The sequence below is a fragment of the Magnolia sinica genome, chromosome 19 (assembly GCF_029962835.1).
Source record: "Magnolia sinica isolate HGM2019 chromosome 19, MsV1, whole genome shotgun sequence".
In the NCBI taxonomy this organism is placed as follows: Eukaryota; Viridiplantae; Streptophyta; class Magnoliopsida; order Magnoliales; family Magnoliaceae; genus Magnolia; species Magnolia sinica.
The window spans coordinates 1,161,377-1,179,587 of NC_080591.1; the positions used below are offsets into that span (position 1 = coordinate 1,161,377).

Genomic DNA, 18,211 nt, shown 5'->3' on the forward strand with positions numbered 1-18,211 from the left:
CACCCATTGCCACCCCTAATTCAGTATGATAATGCTTACAAGCTAGGGTGAGGGCGTGGAAGCCAGTCTCCAAGCTAGGGAAAACTGGCCCTTTATCAAGGGTGAGGTTTGATTGTGTGACGTGCATGCAGACCCCCTACCCCTCCTTAGGGTGCACACATGCAGATATGGCATACCGCTATATCTGAGCTTTGCATCAGGTGGGCCACGCTGTTGAGATTTCTGGCCTGGAAATTATTTTTAAAAAAAAATAGGCCATACCATTCAGGTGGGCCAATGCACAAATCAAATGAATGGCTCATGAAAATATTGGTTTAGGTGAGTGTTTGTTTTGTATGCTGCACCCACCTGAAGACTGCTGATGGTCTGATCTTTTAGACCTATCTAAACAGTGTGACATACCTGATGGAAAACTTGGATCTCAGACAACTTCGACATAATGACGTGTGCTGGCGTGTGGATGGGCCCCACTTTATATCTATCAGAACTTACATTCCTGGGCAAAAACCAAATCAGAATTAGGAAGCCTTTTGTTATGAACCGCGCTAACCTACCTCGGGTAGGTACCTCTGCTCTAACCTCAAGTCATACCTACTGCCAACTAAGTGCCGCGTGGGTGGAACTTCATGAGACTTAACACCGTCCAGCACCAGCAGGTATGTTGCCTCATGCTCACCTAGGACCCAAAAATCACGATGATCCAAAACTCAGGTAGGCAACACCACAGTAAACAGCCGTACAAGACATCCACCATTAGTTGTGCAGGGACCACTGGTGTTTATGGGCCATCCAATCCATTCATCTGACATGCCTCTTCGGGAGGCAAGGATTACCTGAAAATCACAGCATTCCAAAACACAGGTGGGCCATGCCATGAGAATACAGAGGTTTTTTTGTATAATTTTGAAGTTTGTGAGTGCTGAATCAGCCTGATTTTGACTTCAACGCCAAACAAGGAGTGGCATATCTGATGGATGGGGTGGATTTCATGCACATCGAATCGTTTCCCTATGTTAGAGAATGTTACCCCCACTAAACACACAAGGTACAGAAAAGTTTATTTTTTCTAATTCACAAATTAGAATTTCTAGTATCTTTTCATTACAGAATTTGAAACAAATTACATAACAAAAATGGGAAACCACATTTTTGATATCCCCTCTTTCACCAACAAAATTTCCTCCTCTGCAGAACACGACAAAATCTCACATCAATCTCACTGCCAACACGAATGAAGGACAAACAAAAGAGAGTTTTGAAAATCGAATAAAAAGCTTTACAGATAGTGAAGTTGCAACATCTTTAACTTACCCGGAATTTAGCATCGTGTTGACGGTCTATAAATGCAAGCACTTCCTCTTCCCTCATCAATGCTTCATGTAGAGCCTAATCAAAGAAGAAGAAGAAAGTGAAAGAGGAGATATTTGATAAACTGGCAGACTGTGATGCTCTACATACGCCTGGACACATTATACCTAAAACTAGACTGCCAAATGGTGGGACCACCAATGGAGATGGGCTCGGATGACCACATATACCGAGATACAAGCACAATGCATTGGATGAATTCTTGCATGCAAACACAAGGGACTTCCCTAGACGTGCAACGATACAAAAAACGTAGATGGAAGGATGCATGCATATGTTCAAATATACAGTTGCAAGCAGTGTGACAAATATCACCAAGATTTTCAAAATGTCGCAATAATAGCGCAAGAAATACACCAAAGATATTATCGAGCAATTTTCTAAATCACTATTGTAACCATCATCATCATCTAAGCCTTCTGCCATTCCACTCCATCAGGGCGATATTTTCAAAATCTTGGAAGATCTTAAAATAATGCATGCATCATGATATTAACTTGAAAAACAGTAAAAACATTAAGATTTTGTTATATAGATATATATATTTAAAATGTAAATTTATTTAATAATTTACAAAAAACATTTTAAAATATTTTTATTTTTGGCGAGATTTTCTGGATAATATCTTGAGAAAAAAACCTCAAAATTTGAAAATCACCAGAGAATTTTCCAGGCCAAGAAAGAGATCAGTCACTATGGTTGCATGGATGGAACAACATATATAGAGGTGCATGCATAGGGGGGTGGGTGGGTTTGGGCTGGGGCCGGCCGACATGCAAACATTTTTACGCAATGCACATGCATTCAATGAAACAGTAGCTGTCACTTGAGAATGTTATATAAAGATATATGGATGTTTTAGCAAGAAAGGCCAATGCTGATCCCAAGTGAAGGGTATGAGCCATCAGGCTCTTTGCATTGGCTTCCCCTCTTATAATGCTTCTGTTTGCTTTCTAAGAAGATTTGTTACCTGCTAAAAAGAAAAGGACAATATCGGGTCCTGAGCTTCTGATGCATCCCATCTGCAGGGCTGTCAATGGGCTGGGCTCGGGCCAGGCAAAATCAAAATTTTGAATAGGCGCAGCCCATCAAGCCTGTCCTGAACAGTTAAAAAACCAGGCTGAAGCCAACCCCCGGCCCAGCCCATTGACAGCCCTAACCGTGGTTCATTAACCAGACTGTCGACCTGATGGGCGGGCCTCATGGTGGAAGGTGGTTCCCAATAACCTCCTAGATCAGAAGACCCTATCCATCCAATATTTTGTCCTTCTTGGAGATGGTTGCTGTGTGTGTGTGTGTGTGTGTGTGTGTGTGTATTCCTTCTTCTTAGTCATCTATTCTTAGACCACCAATCGTGAGGAAAGTATCTTCAGTGCAGGAGATTTTTTGGAGAATCATCCATGATGGGGCAAGACTTCTGTCGCTCCATCCCCGCAGGGGCAGAGAACCCGTCGCTGTCTCGGCTGTGCTACTGGAGGCTCTGGATGTTAGACCAATGATGTAAGTTCCGAACCATGGGCCTCACATGCATGGACAGGGTGCATCAGGACACTATTCACATCTTGGTGCATCAAGACTCCGAAATGTTTCATCAGTCAGATTTCAGAATTCACTTCATGATTGACGCCAAGCAAAGGGCTCTGGTGTATGTTGGACGATGACAAAGTTACATGATAATGAATGAGGGTGCAAAAATGCAAATTTCATTCTTGAAGGAAGAAATAAGTGAGTATGCAAAACTATACCTTTTTCGTAGCAATAAGCTCAGCCTCTAAAGCATCCACACGGCAAATGGCAGCATTTAGCAACTCCTCTTTCTCAGTTGGCATCTCAGATGGCTTTGTCTGAAGTGTTTCGACCTTTTCCTCCAGTTCGGCCAGCCTTTTAAGGACAGAAAAGGGGAGGTCCGACTCTGTGAATCCGGGAGATGGTGAAGGCGTGCAGAGTTCTTTGGGCACTGGATTGAGCATGACAACTGGATATTCATGATCTGATTCAGATAATCTGTCATGCAGCTTTTGTTTCACATGGCAGGTGATCGAACGGACAAGGGCAAAGAAGGTCATGAAGAATGCCAAAAATGCTGTGAGAATTCGAGAAAGAATTCCCTCTCGAGGCTTATTCAATTCCGATGGAGGAAGCGGCCCTGGATCAAGGATATTAATGAGAACTTTCTGAGCATACCAAGAACTTGGAAAATAAAAGAAAAAAATTGAATGACTATTGGATCGCAATGGCAAAGAAAGAGGAACAATGAGAATCCAAGAAAACTACTAACTATGAGATTTAACAGTCCAATAAACCTACTAAGTTGGTCCTAACCTACTCAAATACACATTCTTATCATGTTTGAATTTGAAAACATTTAAAAGAAAGGAAAAAGGGAAAAAAGAAGAAGAAGAAGAAGATTTTGGCAATTCAAATTAGCATTACTGTTATAGATACATCAACATCACTAACGTGTAGCTGCAAGAGCTGAATAGTTTTATGGAAAAGAAACATGCAGAATGAATTGATTTCAGGAGAAAGTTTGAAATCAAAACATATAGCCATTCAGGACCACCATGTAAGCTAGTGATTTTAGAAAGGGACGAAAACCAAGGGTGAATCTTCAGGACATCCTTAAGAGAGATTTTTGTAAAAACCCACCAAAGATTTAAAAGAGATGGCCGGTTTTCTTTAATTAACAAAAGCGTAGAACTCAATTTTGTTTTCACTTCTTTTGAAGTCATTATCCTTTGTTATATATCTTAAAACTAATTTGGGTGACAAGAATGATAATGCAAGAGCAATCACATACAATAACTAAATAAAAATCATTAAAAAGTTTTTTTACAAACCCAAAAAATTCTGACCTTTGGGAGACGGGAGCCTTTGATAGGGCACTTCTTTTTTCCATCCGGCATCCACTGCTTTATCCACCATGGGAACATACTCATCAAGCTCCGAGAATTCCACCTTTCCAGCCACTTTGGCCTGATTAATTATCAAATATATCATAAAATAGAAGCTACCTCAACTAGGGGTGTCAATGGGCCAGGTTAGGGCTGGGCCAACCTCTATCTAAGCCCGGCCTGCAATATTTGACACAGGCCAAACCTAGCCCAGGCCCATGACGGGCCAAAAATCCAGCCCGAAGTGTTTAAGCTGGCTCAAGCCCAAGCCCCTTCCATCACGAGAGGTTGGTGGTGGATTTTTTCAAAAAATTTCTCATCCATGCCCTCAAGGGTCGGGCCGGGCTGACGGGCTCTTTTACATAGTCCAAGCCCAGCCCGTTTAAAACATAGAGGCGTGACTTTTAAGTCTGGGCCCAGTCCTCAGACTTGATACTCCAGACCAACCCCAGCCTGAAAGCCCAACAGGCCAGCCTGGCCCATTGACAGCCCTGACCTCAACCCTTGTATACCATAGTGTCCCATGACTGGATATGGAAGTCCAAAATACCATGACAAGACCTACTTCTTCACGAACAGGAGTCAACTGAGGATTAGGAGTGTAGCTCCTAAAAGCTTTGGGGGAAGAGATGTCCTCAGCTTCTGAGCCAGACTCTGCAGTAGATGTATCACCGCCCTTAATCTGATCCACCTGGAGGAAAAATAACACCCAAAACTGAATAGGACAATCTTAACTGAAATAAGATGTATTGAAAGTGAAGTTCGGTCCATGAAGTAATTGAGAAAGATGGTCTCACTGTTGGATATTGTGGCTTAACATAAGTCATCTTCCCATCACTGTTTGAAATTGTCACGATTTGCTGGGCACATCGTGCTTCACCATCAAGAACCATCTGTGGGCCAATACACACATGATCATTAGATTTGGTCCATCAGGTTAGGAGATATCACATTGAGTAAAGATAGTATAAGACTAACTTTACAGCATACACAATAAACACAAGTAATAGATATGAAGTTCTAAAAGATAGTAGAAAACCTTCAAAATGTTTGGGTCCTTCCAAGGACCTTTATCTGACCTAAGGCAACCCCCTTGATCTGCACAGGTACAAGCACCACCAAGAAATTCTGGCAACTCACTAGAGGAATCCAAACCATGCCACAGGTATTAAAAGGGTTGGTATATGAGTTTTAAGGAGAATATACATGCCCATGATCAATAAATCCTACACCAGAACTGAAGGCAGGTATAGTTACCTAGCATCAATCATTTCAAGCAACCTGCTCTGGTACTTGTTTCCGAGAACCTGAATAAAAGGAAAAGAAAAGAAACACATCAACAATTCAAACTTCATACGATTTTGCAGCATCTCAGAATAATAGACAATAATCACTCAAAAAAGAAAGTAAGGAAAGCATCCTTGCATACGTGAATCTTTGAAGTGGTTTTGGGATCGATGAAGGACTTCACAGTGTTCCACAGCAGCCTAAAACCAGGGCCAGCATTGATTATAAACATTCGGCACAGTGTCTGCAACAGTGTAATTCCCATGTCATTGGAAAGTAATAGACATATACACACTTCTGATGAGGAAAGGAACCCATATTTATATTTGAGCCTCGAGCCAAATAATTACAATCATGTATTGTGTTAAGACTAAATACCTCAGGATAGTTGTCACCATCAATTTTCTGCAGCCGCGTGATGAGTTCACGTGCAGTCTTGCTGAAGTTTTTTAAACCCTGAATAACAAATACATAGTCGGGAAATTTCTACAAAGAGAAGTACAATGTACTAAACCTCTGAAAAAAAAGGACGGAAAACCTGCATTTCAGGTTTCGGAGAAAGTGAATAGATAACATACCACACCCTGAACATCTAGAATTGTTGTACTTGAATCAATGTGTCGTTTTGCAGCAATGGAGCAAGCTGGAAACTTAACGGCGAAAGTCTTCTCAAACCCTTGCACGTGGTATTTTATGTACCGATCCATGGTGGTCACTTGCATGAGTTTGTTGGGTTCAACCTTCCCCAGTCTTTCAATGTAAACAGGTCTTCCTTCCTTGTCCACGCCATGATAACCATGAGGGTAGTATTGTAAAACTTCATCCAACTCTTTGAACTCAAAATCCTGTTGAAAGTGACAACATCGATGAGCATGCTAATCAATCAAGAAGTAAGCAGGCAAACCAAAGCAAAGATTCCCAAGTAATACTTTGAGAGATGGGATGCATGTGTGAGTATCAACAAATGATTATACCTCAAAAATAGTATCCGTACCAAAGTCCTTCCTCCATTGAAGCATTTCAGCCCACATGTGTTTTGCTTTCTCAATGTCAAATTTCCTTGCTTTCAAAAATCTGCATGGGGAAAATATTTGAGCACGTAATTTTCCAGGCAATCATGAGAAGCTAAACAAGCTAAAGAACATTAAGCAACATCAAAGAAAAATTGCTTTGACCATGAAAATATCACTGGAAAGTTACTCAACAGCATATAGTATGAAGTTGGTTAGTTCGAAAGGCAGAGATAGGAAAAAATAAGGGCATTTTTTAATTTATTTGGGACACTTCATTTGTAGGTGGTAATCAATACAAAAAGAACAAGAAATAATAAATAAGTATGCAAGGATGATGGGAATCCAGAGGTATTCTATTCCATTGTATGTTAGCAACAATTTAAGCATACCAGGTGCCCTGGTTATTGCTAAGTGAAAGAAGAACACATGATCAAGTAGAAGAAACTTCACACCAACTATAGCAACATTGACCATGACATTCCTAAAAAAAGATGTGTGCGTGTGCGTGCCCGCCATGGGTTTGGGTGAACAGCTTCGGTCGTGGGTTTGCTCCACATAGACATGAGTTAGATTCCCCTCCCCGTGGATTACCCGATGCACGTGGTTGGTGGGTGATTGTGTGCATCTGCAAGGAATAGTCTCACCTTAGGGGCGGGGACACCTTGTCATCATCATCATCATCATCACACACACACACACACACACACACACACACACACACACACTCGTGGGAGAGTGGGTGCAAACTATTGCTTTGCATGGATGATCAACTCATTTATCTGAATTGTCCATTAGGTCCAACTCACTTTCCATGGGACGCCATGAAAAATTCACACCAATCAGAGAAAATTTTCCATCCGATTAATGCCATACAAATTAGATGGCTTGGATTAAAGATCTAATGATAAGAATGAACAGTCTGTTCTATTGAGTCACTTTTTATGGCATCTATCTTCAAGGGAGGACCATGGTCACCCTATCCATGGCTATGCAAATTTTATATCAAGAGAGGTCAATGTTTGGGAGGTTAGCATCCTATGATGACCATGAGTTTTCATGGTGGCCCACAAATAGTGGGGCCAACCCAATGGCATGTTATGCAGTCTCAGAGTGCATCAATAGCATTACTGCATGCGTAGCATCACATGAGCTTTCCTATATGTTATATGTAATAATGTCATCTTTTGCCTGCAATTTGTGCTCATCAGCAACCTCTAGTAAGAACATAGTAAAATTATTGAAGGAAAAAAAGAAAAAGAAAAAAAGAAAAAAGAAAAAGAAAAATTAACCTGCGTAACCAAATTGTTGGAGAAAGACAAAATGGTATTCATTTATGGATTGAAAAATGGATTACATCTGAATCCATTTATCAGTAATTCACATGATATTGGGTATTTTTAAATCTAAAAAAGAAGTTCAATCAAATTATCTTAGAGAAAATATGGCGCAGAAGTGAGCTTGATGAGAAGTCTTTTCACATCAGTAACTAGATTAAGTTCAAAAACATTTCCATATGGAGTTGACTTTACAAAGAAACAAGTTATGTACTCGTAGAAAGATGCACAATTGATAGGCACATAAAAGTGAACATCAACACAAAGTTAAGGTACCTTAACATCATATGATAATCATCATGCCTTTCAGGCAACATTTCATCCAAAATCAATGCTTGGCGAAACACATCGACAGCTTGTAATTCCTCAACATCCCGTACATCTTCAATCGAGACAGAAATGACTCGACTATCACTCTTCCTTCTACTTTTTTTCTTAAGAGAATGCCTGAATTTATTAGATGCATTTATTGCCTTCTTCTTCAGTGATCCAATTCTCGTCCTCCTTTCATCTTCAGAAATTTCGAAGTCAGATTTCCTTTCTCTTCTCTCATCATGACTAGAGAACCCCTCAAAGCCTGTAATATGTTACAAAGCCAATCATTGACCATAAAATTGCAAATAGATCATTTAATTTCTAAACAGAGGGTAATTAAATCTCAGTTTTATCAAGCTATGAGAATAATGAAATATCAGTTTCATCTAACTATGTCATTGTTCCTAATCTACCTGTTGATCAAATGGGCCATATATGCACAAAGAAATAGACATTTTTGAGGAATGAACCAACAGTCTACATTCAAGATGGATGGGTTGCCTAACCAAGGATTGGAATTGCATATTTGTAGGATATAAAACATGTACATAGAAAGTCGGGTTGGGCAAAAATGACTGGAGACCAATCCTAGCCTAAAAATTGATCAGGGACATGCATCAGGGACATGCATGCAAGGGCCAACCTGGCCCATGGACCAATCTGTCAGTCCAAGTCCAACCCAAAGTTGGGTCGAGCTCATCAGGTCAGGTGGGCTACTTGGCCCAAGGCCACCCTTAGAGGTCATTGAAAAGCCACGACCTAGTCCAGCCCGGCCCATTCACACCTCCAGTCATGGAAATCTTACAAAATTGGAACACGCCGTGCTGGTCAGATCCAGATGATTTGCCAAAACCAATATTAGAACCATGGCCATGTTAACACAGCATGGGAATGGGTATTGAGAACGCCAACGATTACAGTGATCCTCTAAACCTTGAACTTTACAATTCACACATATAAACTGTACTGAAATATTCTCCAAACATATCCACAGGCTGAACTTGTAGCAAACAGCTGCTACTGTCAATAGCACGGCTTTAAAATATCGGTTTCAGAGCATGACCCTCCCAGTCCCAGAGACTGAACCTGGTACACACCCCGACTTCCTAGTTCATGCTCACCACAACTCATTATGGGAGGTCAACAATCAACCCGACTCGGTCTGGTTTTGGAGCATGACTCACCTGCTGACTTGTTCCATTCACCACTGATATGGGGTGGACTAAGTTTCAAAAGATATCCTGATCATGGTTCAAAAATGCAAAGTTCCTTGAATTTTTAGAAAATCACAATTCGCGAATTATCTAACAATTCACTAATTGCTATCTATTTGCAAATTACTAACCAAAAATTCAATATTTCAAACAAAACCCGAAAAATCAAGAAAAAATCGCATTTCCTCTTTTAAGAGAAGAAATCCGGGTTGCTTTTCAGATTTATTTCTACCCTGGATAATCTAGCCTTGTGAATTTTTCCCGAACATAAACTCCTAGAACGATGCTACGGTTTGGTCGAAATTCTACATCACTAGCAACTCTAGTTCCAAAGCTATATACACGGGTGCGTTTGATTTCACCAAATTTCATGAAAATATGCACCAGATTAAACTGATTAGTCATGAATAACATGAAATTTCTTGATATTTGGTACAACCAAACGCACCCGAATTATAAAAAAAAATCCCCCAATTTCGCATATTACCAGCTGAAAATAAATAAATAAATAAAAACATCTAGAATCATCACAGAGAAAAACAGAAGAAAAGAGGATTTCGGTCAGATATACTCACAAGGCCGGGCAAATCGATCAAGCGGACCGGACATCTCTGTGCTTCCGAGCAGAAAAGCAAAATTCAGGTCGATATGATCACCAGAACAACTAAAACCCTAGAAACGATCGAATTGAACTAAACAAATCCAAACCACTGGAGGTGTCGATCGAACCGTTTATCCGCGAGGAGAGAACTTGAGATCAACGGTGGATGATGGGTTCTAACAGCGTTTCGCATATGATTTTGTAAACTGAGAGAGAGAGAGAGAGAGAGAGAGAGAGAGAGATTGGGGAGGGAGCAGTAGAGATTTTTATTTTATATAACTTTTTTCTTTTTTTCTTTTCTGGCGAGTTAATCGAAGGAAATTGATTGTCCTCGGCAGAGGGAAGCAGATTGCCTGTTGATATTCATGGTGGCTGGTGCTGTGGGCCCACCTTGATGCATGTGTTTTATCCACACCGTCCATCCGTTCTTTCGGATCATTTTAGGTGAAAAAAATGAAGCAAATATAAAACTCAAGTGGACCACACTACAAGAAAAGGCTGTAATTGAAAGTCCACCATTCAAGCATACTTGTGGCCATGAAAGTTTTGGATCAAGCTGATATTTGTGTCTGTCTGACAGGTTTGATGGTAAGTAAACATCATCGGTGGCCCTGGAAAGGTTTTTAAGCGGTGATGGGTGTCGTTATCCCAGTCTTTTATGTGGTGTGTGGTCCACTTGAGCTTAAGATCTGATTGATTTTGAAACCGTAAAAACTGATGTACCGTGTGGATATAAAAAATATACATAAGCACCTGCAATTAGGATATAAGTCAAAAAATTAATAATAATTGGAAGTAGACTCAAGACTGGGATCGACCTCAGGAAGTTATCGCAGGCAATCCACGTGCGTCCAAAACGTTAGCCTTCGGCAGTTGAACCTTTAAAAGCACGGGCCCCACATCCTACTGAAGGCGGGAGGAGTTGAGATGTCGTCATCAAAGCAAATGCACACCATCCACCCCTCGATTACGGTGAATGCTTGAGACGTATACGATATCCAAGTAGTTGAAAAGGTTGGCCCTGCAACGGAAAATAGGCCGATCCACGGACACGCATTGTGTCCTGCCCCCTGCCTGGATGGACCCGGCCAGGCAGAGGCTATGTGGGGTCCACCGTGATGTATGTATTCTGCGGGCCTGGTTAATCGCCCGAGAAAGGGGCTAGATTCAAGTAGACCACATGCCCACCAATAAAGACTTCTTGGGAGCCGTAGGTTTTGATCAATATAAATAAGTTGGATGGCAAAACATTATGGTGGGCCCTAAGAAGGTTCTAATGGTGAGTATCACTGTCACAACTGCTTCCTTTGGTGTGGTCCAATTGAGCTTTGGATCCACCTGCATTTTGGGATTATGCCATAAAATGATCTGTTAAAATGAACGGACGGTGTGGATAAAACACATACATCACACATCACGGTGGGCCCCACAGAGCCGCTACGTGGACCAACTCCGTCCAGGGGGGCAGGACGAAATCCGCGTGCCCCTGATCCACAAGTCATGTCGGCCGGCACATGGACATTGAGTGGACCGTCCATTGTTTTCTGTGGTTTAACGCTTCCTCGTGAATCTATCTGCCTTGATTTTTGTGATCCATAATCTTTAAGGTGGGGCCAGCTTTTTGAACGGCTCAGATTCAATACTTGGGTGGATGGTTAGTAAACGGTCATTCCTTGGGAATGATCAGGTGCGTCCATCTAACTTTGTTAATTAGCTAACGTTCAAGCCGTGTGAGGCTGACCGTGATGTCTGACTAAATCCAACCCGTCCGTTAAATGCGTCCTCAAATGATAGTCCTATTTATTAAAATCCACCCTGATTGTTCACTGAAATGCGCCACACTAAAAGAAATGCTCACCGTAGAAACTCCCGATGGATCTGGTCCAGAGTGTCGTTTCTATCTCATCCAACCCATTGATCAGGTGCGTCCCACCTGAAATAAAGGATCCACCTAAACTCAAATTTTGTTTGGGCTACAATAAGTGAATATATATATGTTTTAGCCATGATCGTACATTTCTCTGTCGTGTGTCCCTGAGTTTTTATTAAGGATGACTATAGGAATGTACGGTAATCATGTTGAGGCACACTAGGTGAACTGTCCGGATTCCCCATACACATCATGTATGGGGCCCACATGGCTCGGACGTATGATAATCAACATAGGTTGGATCGCATGTGATCATTCCCCATTATTACTAGTTAATTATTATTATTATTATTATTATTATTATTTTTGTGTGTGGGATGGTTAGACAGGGTGGATGTGGACCCTACATCAACGTCCAAGTCACATTAGTACTACACTATTTAATATAGAAAGTGATAATTCAACAATGAGCCGTCTGACTCTGATCCGTCGCCGCTGGATCAGGAAGGACTGTTCTTTGTTCTACATATGAAAATTACCAGGTCTGTAGATGGATCTAGTCCGTCCATCTAAGCTTGTCATTTGTATAGATGGCCATAGTCCAAATTCACACTGAAGAGATCATCCTAACCATCAGATTCTCGTAATAAATTCACTTCCATCTTGATTGTCCAGTAGAAGCCCACCTTCCATATGGATAGTACCGTTTATTTAATTCGATTCTCAAAAATAAGCAATCTATTAGAAGGACCACAAGATGGACGGCCTATATTCACTGTACGACCTAACATGTGACAGTTATTGGGCGATGAAAATGGCTTCCTTATCCAGCAGGCCCGAGGCAGTGGATGCGTTTCATATGCGTCACTAGCCATTAACAGCCCTGTCGGCAAGTAATAATCGGACGGTTAAAATTTTCATTGTGGCTCAGATTTGATAAATTGCGCCAATCCAGACCATCCAACTTGTAATCCCATACTGGATCTAGCGTATCTCAAATATTCACACTGATCAGATGACCGTAGAATCTGGTTTCACCCACTGGATTCAAACCGCTATCCATATTCCTTTATACCGTCAATTTCGATGTCCACCAATCCCATGAATGGGATGTTCAAATCAATCAGGATTTGTGAATTATTCATCCATGGTACGGCCCAGGAGTTGGACGGTCTGGACTGGTATACACGTATGTCAGTAGTGGACAGGTCGCCACAAATTAGGAAAAATAAAATAAAATAAAACGTGATAAACGCACAACAAAGACTCACGTAGCCGAGCCGCCAAAGAATCGTTCCATACAATGCAGGTCTACGATCTGTATGGACCCGGTCCACGTGCCATGGCAGGCTCATGCTTCAACTGGACCCCATCAGTGGGCCCTGTCATTTATGGCTAGTGTGTTAAAACTCAACCGTGATGGTTAACTAGTAGTTTTCTACGGTTGATTTGGTGGCCACCGATCAGACGGATATATGATCGCCGATTTCATTCCTATTCTTTACCATTTTCAATCCACATTAGGAAAATGTAGATGGAAAGTCGGATATTACAAAATAACCTGACATGTGTACGGTGGGATATGGGTCTATCATCTCTCAGTTCTACTGGCTCTACTACCGTATGGACACCTACTGCGTACTACCCCACCAGGACCTGGCTAGAGACAGGGGTTCTGTGGGTCCCGTCGTAATGTATATGTTTTATCCACACCATCCATCTATATTTACAGATCATTTCAGTGCATGAACCCGAAAAAGGAAGCAGATTGAAGCTTCAAGTGGACTACACCATAGGAAGCAGCGTGTATTGAACTCGTACCGTTGATAACTTCGTATAGCCCACCGTGATTTTTATTGGCCATCCAACCCGTTCATAAGATAAAATATACCTGTATTCATAAATATCAGTTTGATCCAAAATTTCCGTGGCCCCAAGAAGTTTTCAAAGGCAAGCTTTCAATCCCCACTGCTTCTTGTGGTGTGGTCCTCTTGATCATTCAATCTGCCTTTATTTTTTGGGTTAATGGTCTAAAATCATCTTCCAAAATGGATGGACGGAGTGGATAAAATATATACATCACGGTGGGCCCCACAGAAACCCCGACAGGACCGTCCGTCTTTAGTTGGGTCCCGGGGCGGGCAGTACCCAATCCGCGCCCCTAACGGCAACGGATCATCTTTCCCGCGGAAAAAAAACGTTGGTGCGCTAACTGTACTAGGTGGAAACTCTCATGCACATAGTTTCATTTGGATTCACTGGCATTCGCATCGCCTATCTAGACCGTCCATTTAGGCTAGTAATCATTTTCTACCAATAATATTTCCAATACAGCCTGTAAAGAGTAGATTGGAACTGATGGACGGTGCAGATATTTGATGGGGATGCCAACGAGTCCATATGGAGCATTACTCAAGGACCGGAATCTTCTTCAACACCTGTTTTACCCTGCTCCTAAAACACCCAAGTTTCTAGGGCCCACAGTCCACTCCATCCATCAGGTTCGATACAAAGTGAGCAAGATCCACAACTCAGGTACTGTGGGTTCACAATTCACTGTTAGCCACCCCCACTATGGATCGATACCAAGACCTCAGCGCTGAGACGGGGTATCTTTCACTCAATCTATCACTTGAGCTATAGATCAGGATGTGGGCGCATTTTTCTTCTAATCCGGATGGAATTCACCGGATTAATTGAAAATATAAAAATAAGCATTATCCATATATTAGGAGCAGTTGTACATTTTTTCCGTTGGTGTGGCCGACCAGAGCTTTTTATCAATCTGATCTTTTTTGCATATAGATATACATACAAAACAGTCGGCCCCACAAAGCCTGGCTATGATTAAAATCTGTTAGGCCTACCTTAAAAGTAGTTTGCCTATGCTGCCCATCAGTTTTTCTAACTCATTTTAGGAGTTAATCCAAAAATTGAAGTACATCCAAAGCTCAAGTGAACCACATCTTAGCAAATAGTGGGAGTAATGATTTCCACTGTTGAAACCTTTCTAAGCCAACGATGATGTTTAATCACATAGACATGGATGTAAGGAAAATAAAAAAATAAATATAAGCCTCTGATCCATGAGTTCACAACAGTCTCAGATGAAGCTGATATTTGTGTTTTCTCTTTATCTAAGTCTAATAGATTCTACGCAAATAAGCAAAACTATGGACCCTTTGAAAAGTTTCAACCGTGAGAATCATTATGTCCAAGGTGAGAATTACTATCACCGCTGCATCCTGTGATGTAGCCTACTTGAACCTTGAATCTACTTCACTTTTCTGACTCATATCCTGAAATGTTATTAAAAAAAACAGATGGACGGCATTTATAATCCCCATAACGGTGGCCAGTCGAAGCTCTGCCCGTTCCCAGCTGGAGAGGGCGCTGTAGTACGCAATCCGCGTCCGGATAAAATAAATAAATTACGACAGACACCGTATAGTCGAAGCTCCGCCCATTCCCTAGAAAGCTAGGTGGGGCCCACCCATGATGCTTGTGAGTCCATCCGTATTTTCCAGCTCATGTTCGGACGGGCGCGAATTAGGTGTTGCCTGGGTAACAGCTAGTGGGCGCTACCCCTGACGTAGGGCCCACCTTGATGATGTGTTGTATATCAACGCCGTCCATATATTTTTACAGCCCATTTTAAGATGGAGTACCAAAATTTATGGAGATCCAATTATCAGGTAGACCACACCACCAGAAACAGCGGTGATTGAGTGCCTCACCATTAAAAAATCCAAAGGGCCCATCGTAAGGTTTCTGTTATGTTTATTTGCTATCCTACCTGTTGATAATGTAAAAAATATCCGGATGAATGGAAAATAAAAATATCAGATTCATCCAAAACTTTTGTGGCCCGTAAAAATATTTAATAGTTATTCATCACTGTTTTTATTGATATGGTCCACCAGCGATCTGGATTTTCATCTGATCTGGGATCGCAAACTAAAATAAGATGGAAAAACAGATGGACGGAATGGATATACATCCAGAAAAAAAAACCATCAAGGCGGACCCGACACGGTTAGGGTAACACCCCGGATAACAGCCAATCCGCTCCTGTTCGGACATGAGACCGAAAATAGGAGTGTTCAAAATTTAAGTGGGCCACAAGACACGAAAAAGTGGGGATTGAACGACCACTGTTGAAAGATTAATATTTCTGTGTTTTCTGTTCATCTGACCTTATGAATGGTTTGGATGGCATATAAACATCACGATGGACCCCAGCAATGTTCCACGGTAGACATTTCCCTACATCTCTACCTTTTCCTATCGTGTGGCCCATAGAGTTTTGAATCTGCCTCCTTTTTGGGCTTATTACCTAACACGAGCTGCGAAAATGGACGGACCGGGTGGATTCCTAACTAACAACACGTTGGGCCAAACTAACTTTCGACCGGGTCGTAGGCAGGCGTCCGTTTTGGACCCTGATACTCAAAAGCATAGCCGACAATTCGGTCTTCGAATCCTGCCGGTAATCCAACCTCATCAAATCCGTACTTGCAATTCTCGTGTACAAGATCTTGACCTTTCATCTGCTGGGTTCTACTATGTATGGAAGGTATCCCGAAAATCAAACACGTCAGCTGGTCCTAGCCACTGATGAATGAACGTATAAGCTCATTTGATGTGTGGACCGACCTGACTTTTGGTCAACTGCTCAACCATTCATCGCGTCGTATAGCGTTTTATCCACGGCCACGTGTTGCCCGGGTAACAGGTTAGTGAGCGTTTCCCTGAAAGTGGAGCACACCTTGATGTATGTGTTGTATATCCAGGCCGTCCATCAGTTTTTCCAGCTTTTTTTTTGGGCATGGTCCGAAACTGAAGGAGATCTAAATCTCGGAAGACATCACAGGAAACAGTGGACATTGAAGGCCCACCAATAAAAACTTCCTAGGCCCCACCGTAATGTTTATTTGTCATCCAACCTGTTGATAAGGTCACCGACCTGGATGGGTTCCAGTCCTTTCCTCAATGGTAGACTTTGAGGAGTTTCAACACAATGTCTTGGGTTCCAAACCCACAGGTGGTGAAATTCCACTGCGGCGTACGTGGGTGTGTAAAAAAAATAATAAATAAAAAAAAGTGTCTCCCACAAACGTGTTACCCGGGCAACCACTAATCCGCTCCCAATTGGGTGGGAACATGTACTGTCCTGATCCACCCATTCCGTACATCTGGGACCCATTGGCTTAATGACCCAGACCAGAATATTAGACCCAAGGCAGACCCGGAGTCCATTGGAAGATCCTAACCCTTCAATCAGAGAGCCCAACTGCACAGTAAAGGAAAGAATATGGCAATGATCGAGAAAGGGCCAAAGATTGGATGGATGGCAAGGATCATCTGATCTGGAACAACCTCATCTGCGCTTTGGATGAACAAAGCACGGCACGTGTGTATCGTCTCATCAGGACAGCATCATGTACAATAGACAATAGTACTGGCCCATTGATTCCTCAACAGATAGTCGCAAGCACATAAGCGTGATCTGGTCATCATAGGGACTTTATGCTTCGAGACGTGTAGGGAACTACGAATTTGATGGATTTATTATTATTATTTTTATTAATGACAATAGGAAATGTTAACATGACGGGGTGGGAAGTTACCTTCCAACTGAAAATGACAGGATTACCTTCATTTCTTGACAAAGCTGACTTGACTTGTCTGCGTTTGCCGTCTTTCATGAGTTTTCTAGAAGATATGCTACTCGCCAATCAAGCTCCCCGGATGCTCGGGAGCGGATTAGGTGCGGGCCCCGGCCTCATTCAAGATGGTGAGGCCCTTACCATAGGGCGAACCTTCATACATGCATTCTATATCCACGCTCTCTATCCCTTTTTCAGATCATTTTGGAGCATGAGCCCAAAAATGAAGCTGATCCAATTCTTGGGTGGACCATACCATAGGAAACAGTGGTGATTGACTATTAATGGGCCACAGAAGTTACCTTATCAACAGTTTGGATGGCAAATAAATATTAAGAAAACATTACGGTGGGGCCTACGAAGTTTTTAATGATAAAGCGTTCCCATATTATGGTCCACCAGAGGTTTGGATCTTCTTCATTTTTGGGTTCATGCCATTCCCTAAAATAATCTGGCAAAAGGGGTATAAATATAGAATGTATACATCAAGGTGGGGCCCATGGTAAGGCGGCACCTTATTGGGTGAGGCCGGGGCCACACCCATTTGGCTCTCTGCTGCCATGTGATGATCCATCCAGCCCATTCATCTAGAAGCATCCACCTTAGATTGTCCACATGTAAAAGGATCTCTCACCAGAGATCTCAT

At 41.9% G+C, this 18,211-nt stretch overlaps 1 protein-coding gene across 2 annotated transcripts; it reads right to left on the reverse strand.

The window, feature by feature from the left end:
- Positions 1-1,046: 1,046 nt before the first annotated feature.
- Positions 1,047-10,293, reverse strand: LOC131235542 (phosphatidylinositol/phosphatidylcholine transfer protein SFH6-like). 2 transcript variants are annotated; one of them, XM_058232733.1, is made up of 14 exons: positions 10,001-10,293; positions 8,173-8,473; positions 6,524-6,623; positions 6,128-6,394; positions 5,928-6,005; positions 5,692-5,793; positions 5,520-5,569; positions 5,302-5,401; positions 5,060-5,155; positions 4,828-4,977; positions 4,224-4,344; positions 3,114-3,514; positions 1,312-1,386; positions 1,047-1,185 (listed from the first exon to the last, which is right to left on the reverse strand). In XM_058232733.1, the coding sequence occupies exons 1-14, from the start codon at positions 10,032-10,034 to the stop codon at positions 1,165-1,167; spliced, it is 1,896 nt and encodes a 631-aa protein (XP_058088716.1). In that variant the 5' UTR covers positions 10,035-10,293; the 3' UTR covers positions 1,047-1,164. The 2 variants fall into 2 exon arrangements, with proteins under 2 accessions (XP_058088716.1, XP_058088717.1); XM_058232734.1 differs by having other exon boundaries at positions 4,828-4,944; positions 10,001-10,290.
- Positions 10,294-18,211: the final 7,918 nt, after the last annotated feature.

What these genes read in the sequence shown, in the direction of transcription:
- LOC131235542 (XM_058232733.1), bottom strand. Translation starts at nt 10,034, where the DNA reads ATGTCCGGTCCGCTTGATCGATTTGCCCGGCCTT. An exon ending in TTCTAGATGTTCAGGGTGTG is followed by an intron (nt 6,006 to 6,127) that starts GTATGTTATCTA and finishes TTTGTTATTCAG; the next exon opens with GGTTTAAAAAACTTCAGCAA. An exon ending in AACACGATGCTAAATTCCGG is followed by an intron (nt 1,186 to 1,311) that starts GTAAGTTAAAGA and finishes CGTGTTCTGCAG; the next exon opens with AGGAGGAAATTTTGTTGGTG.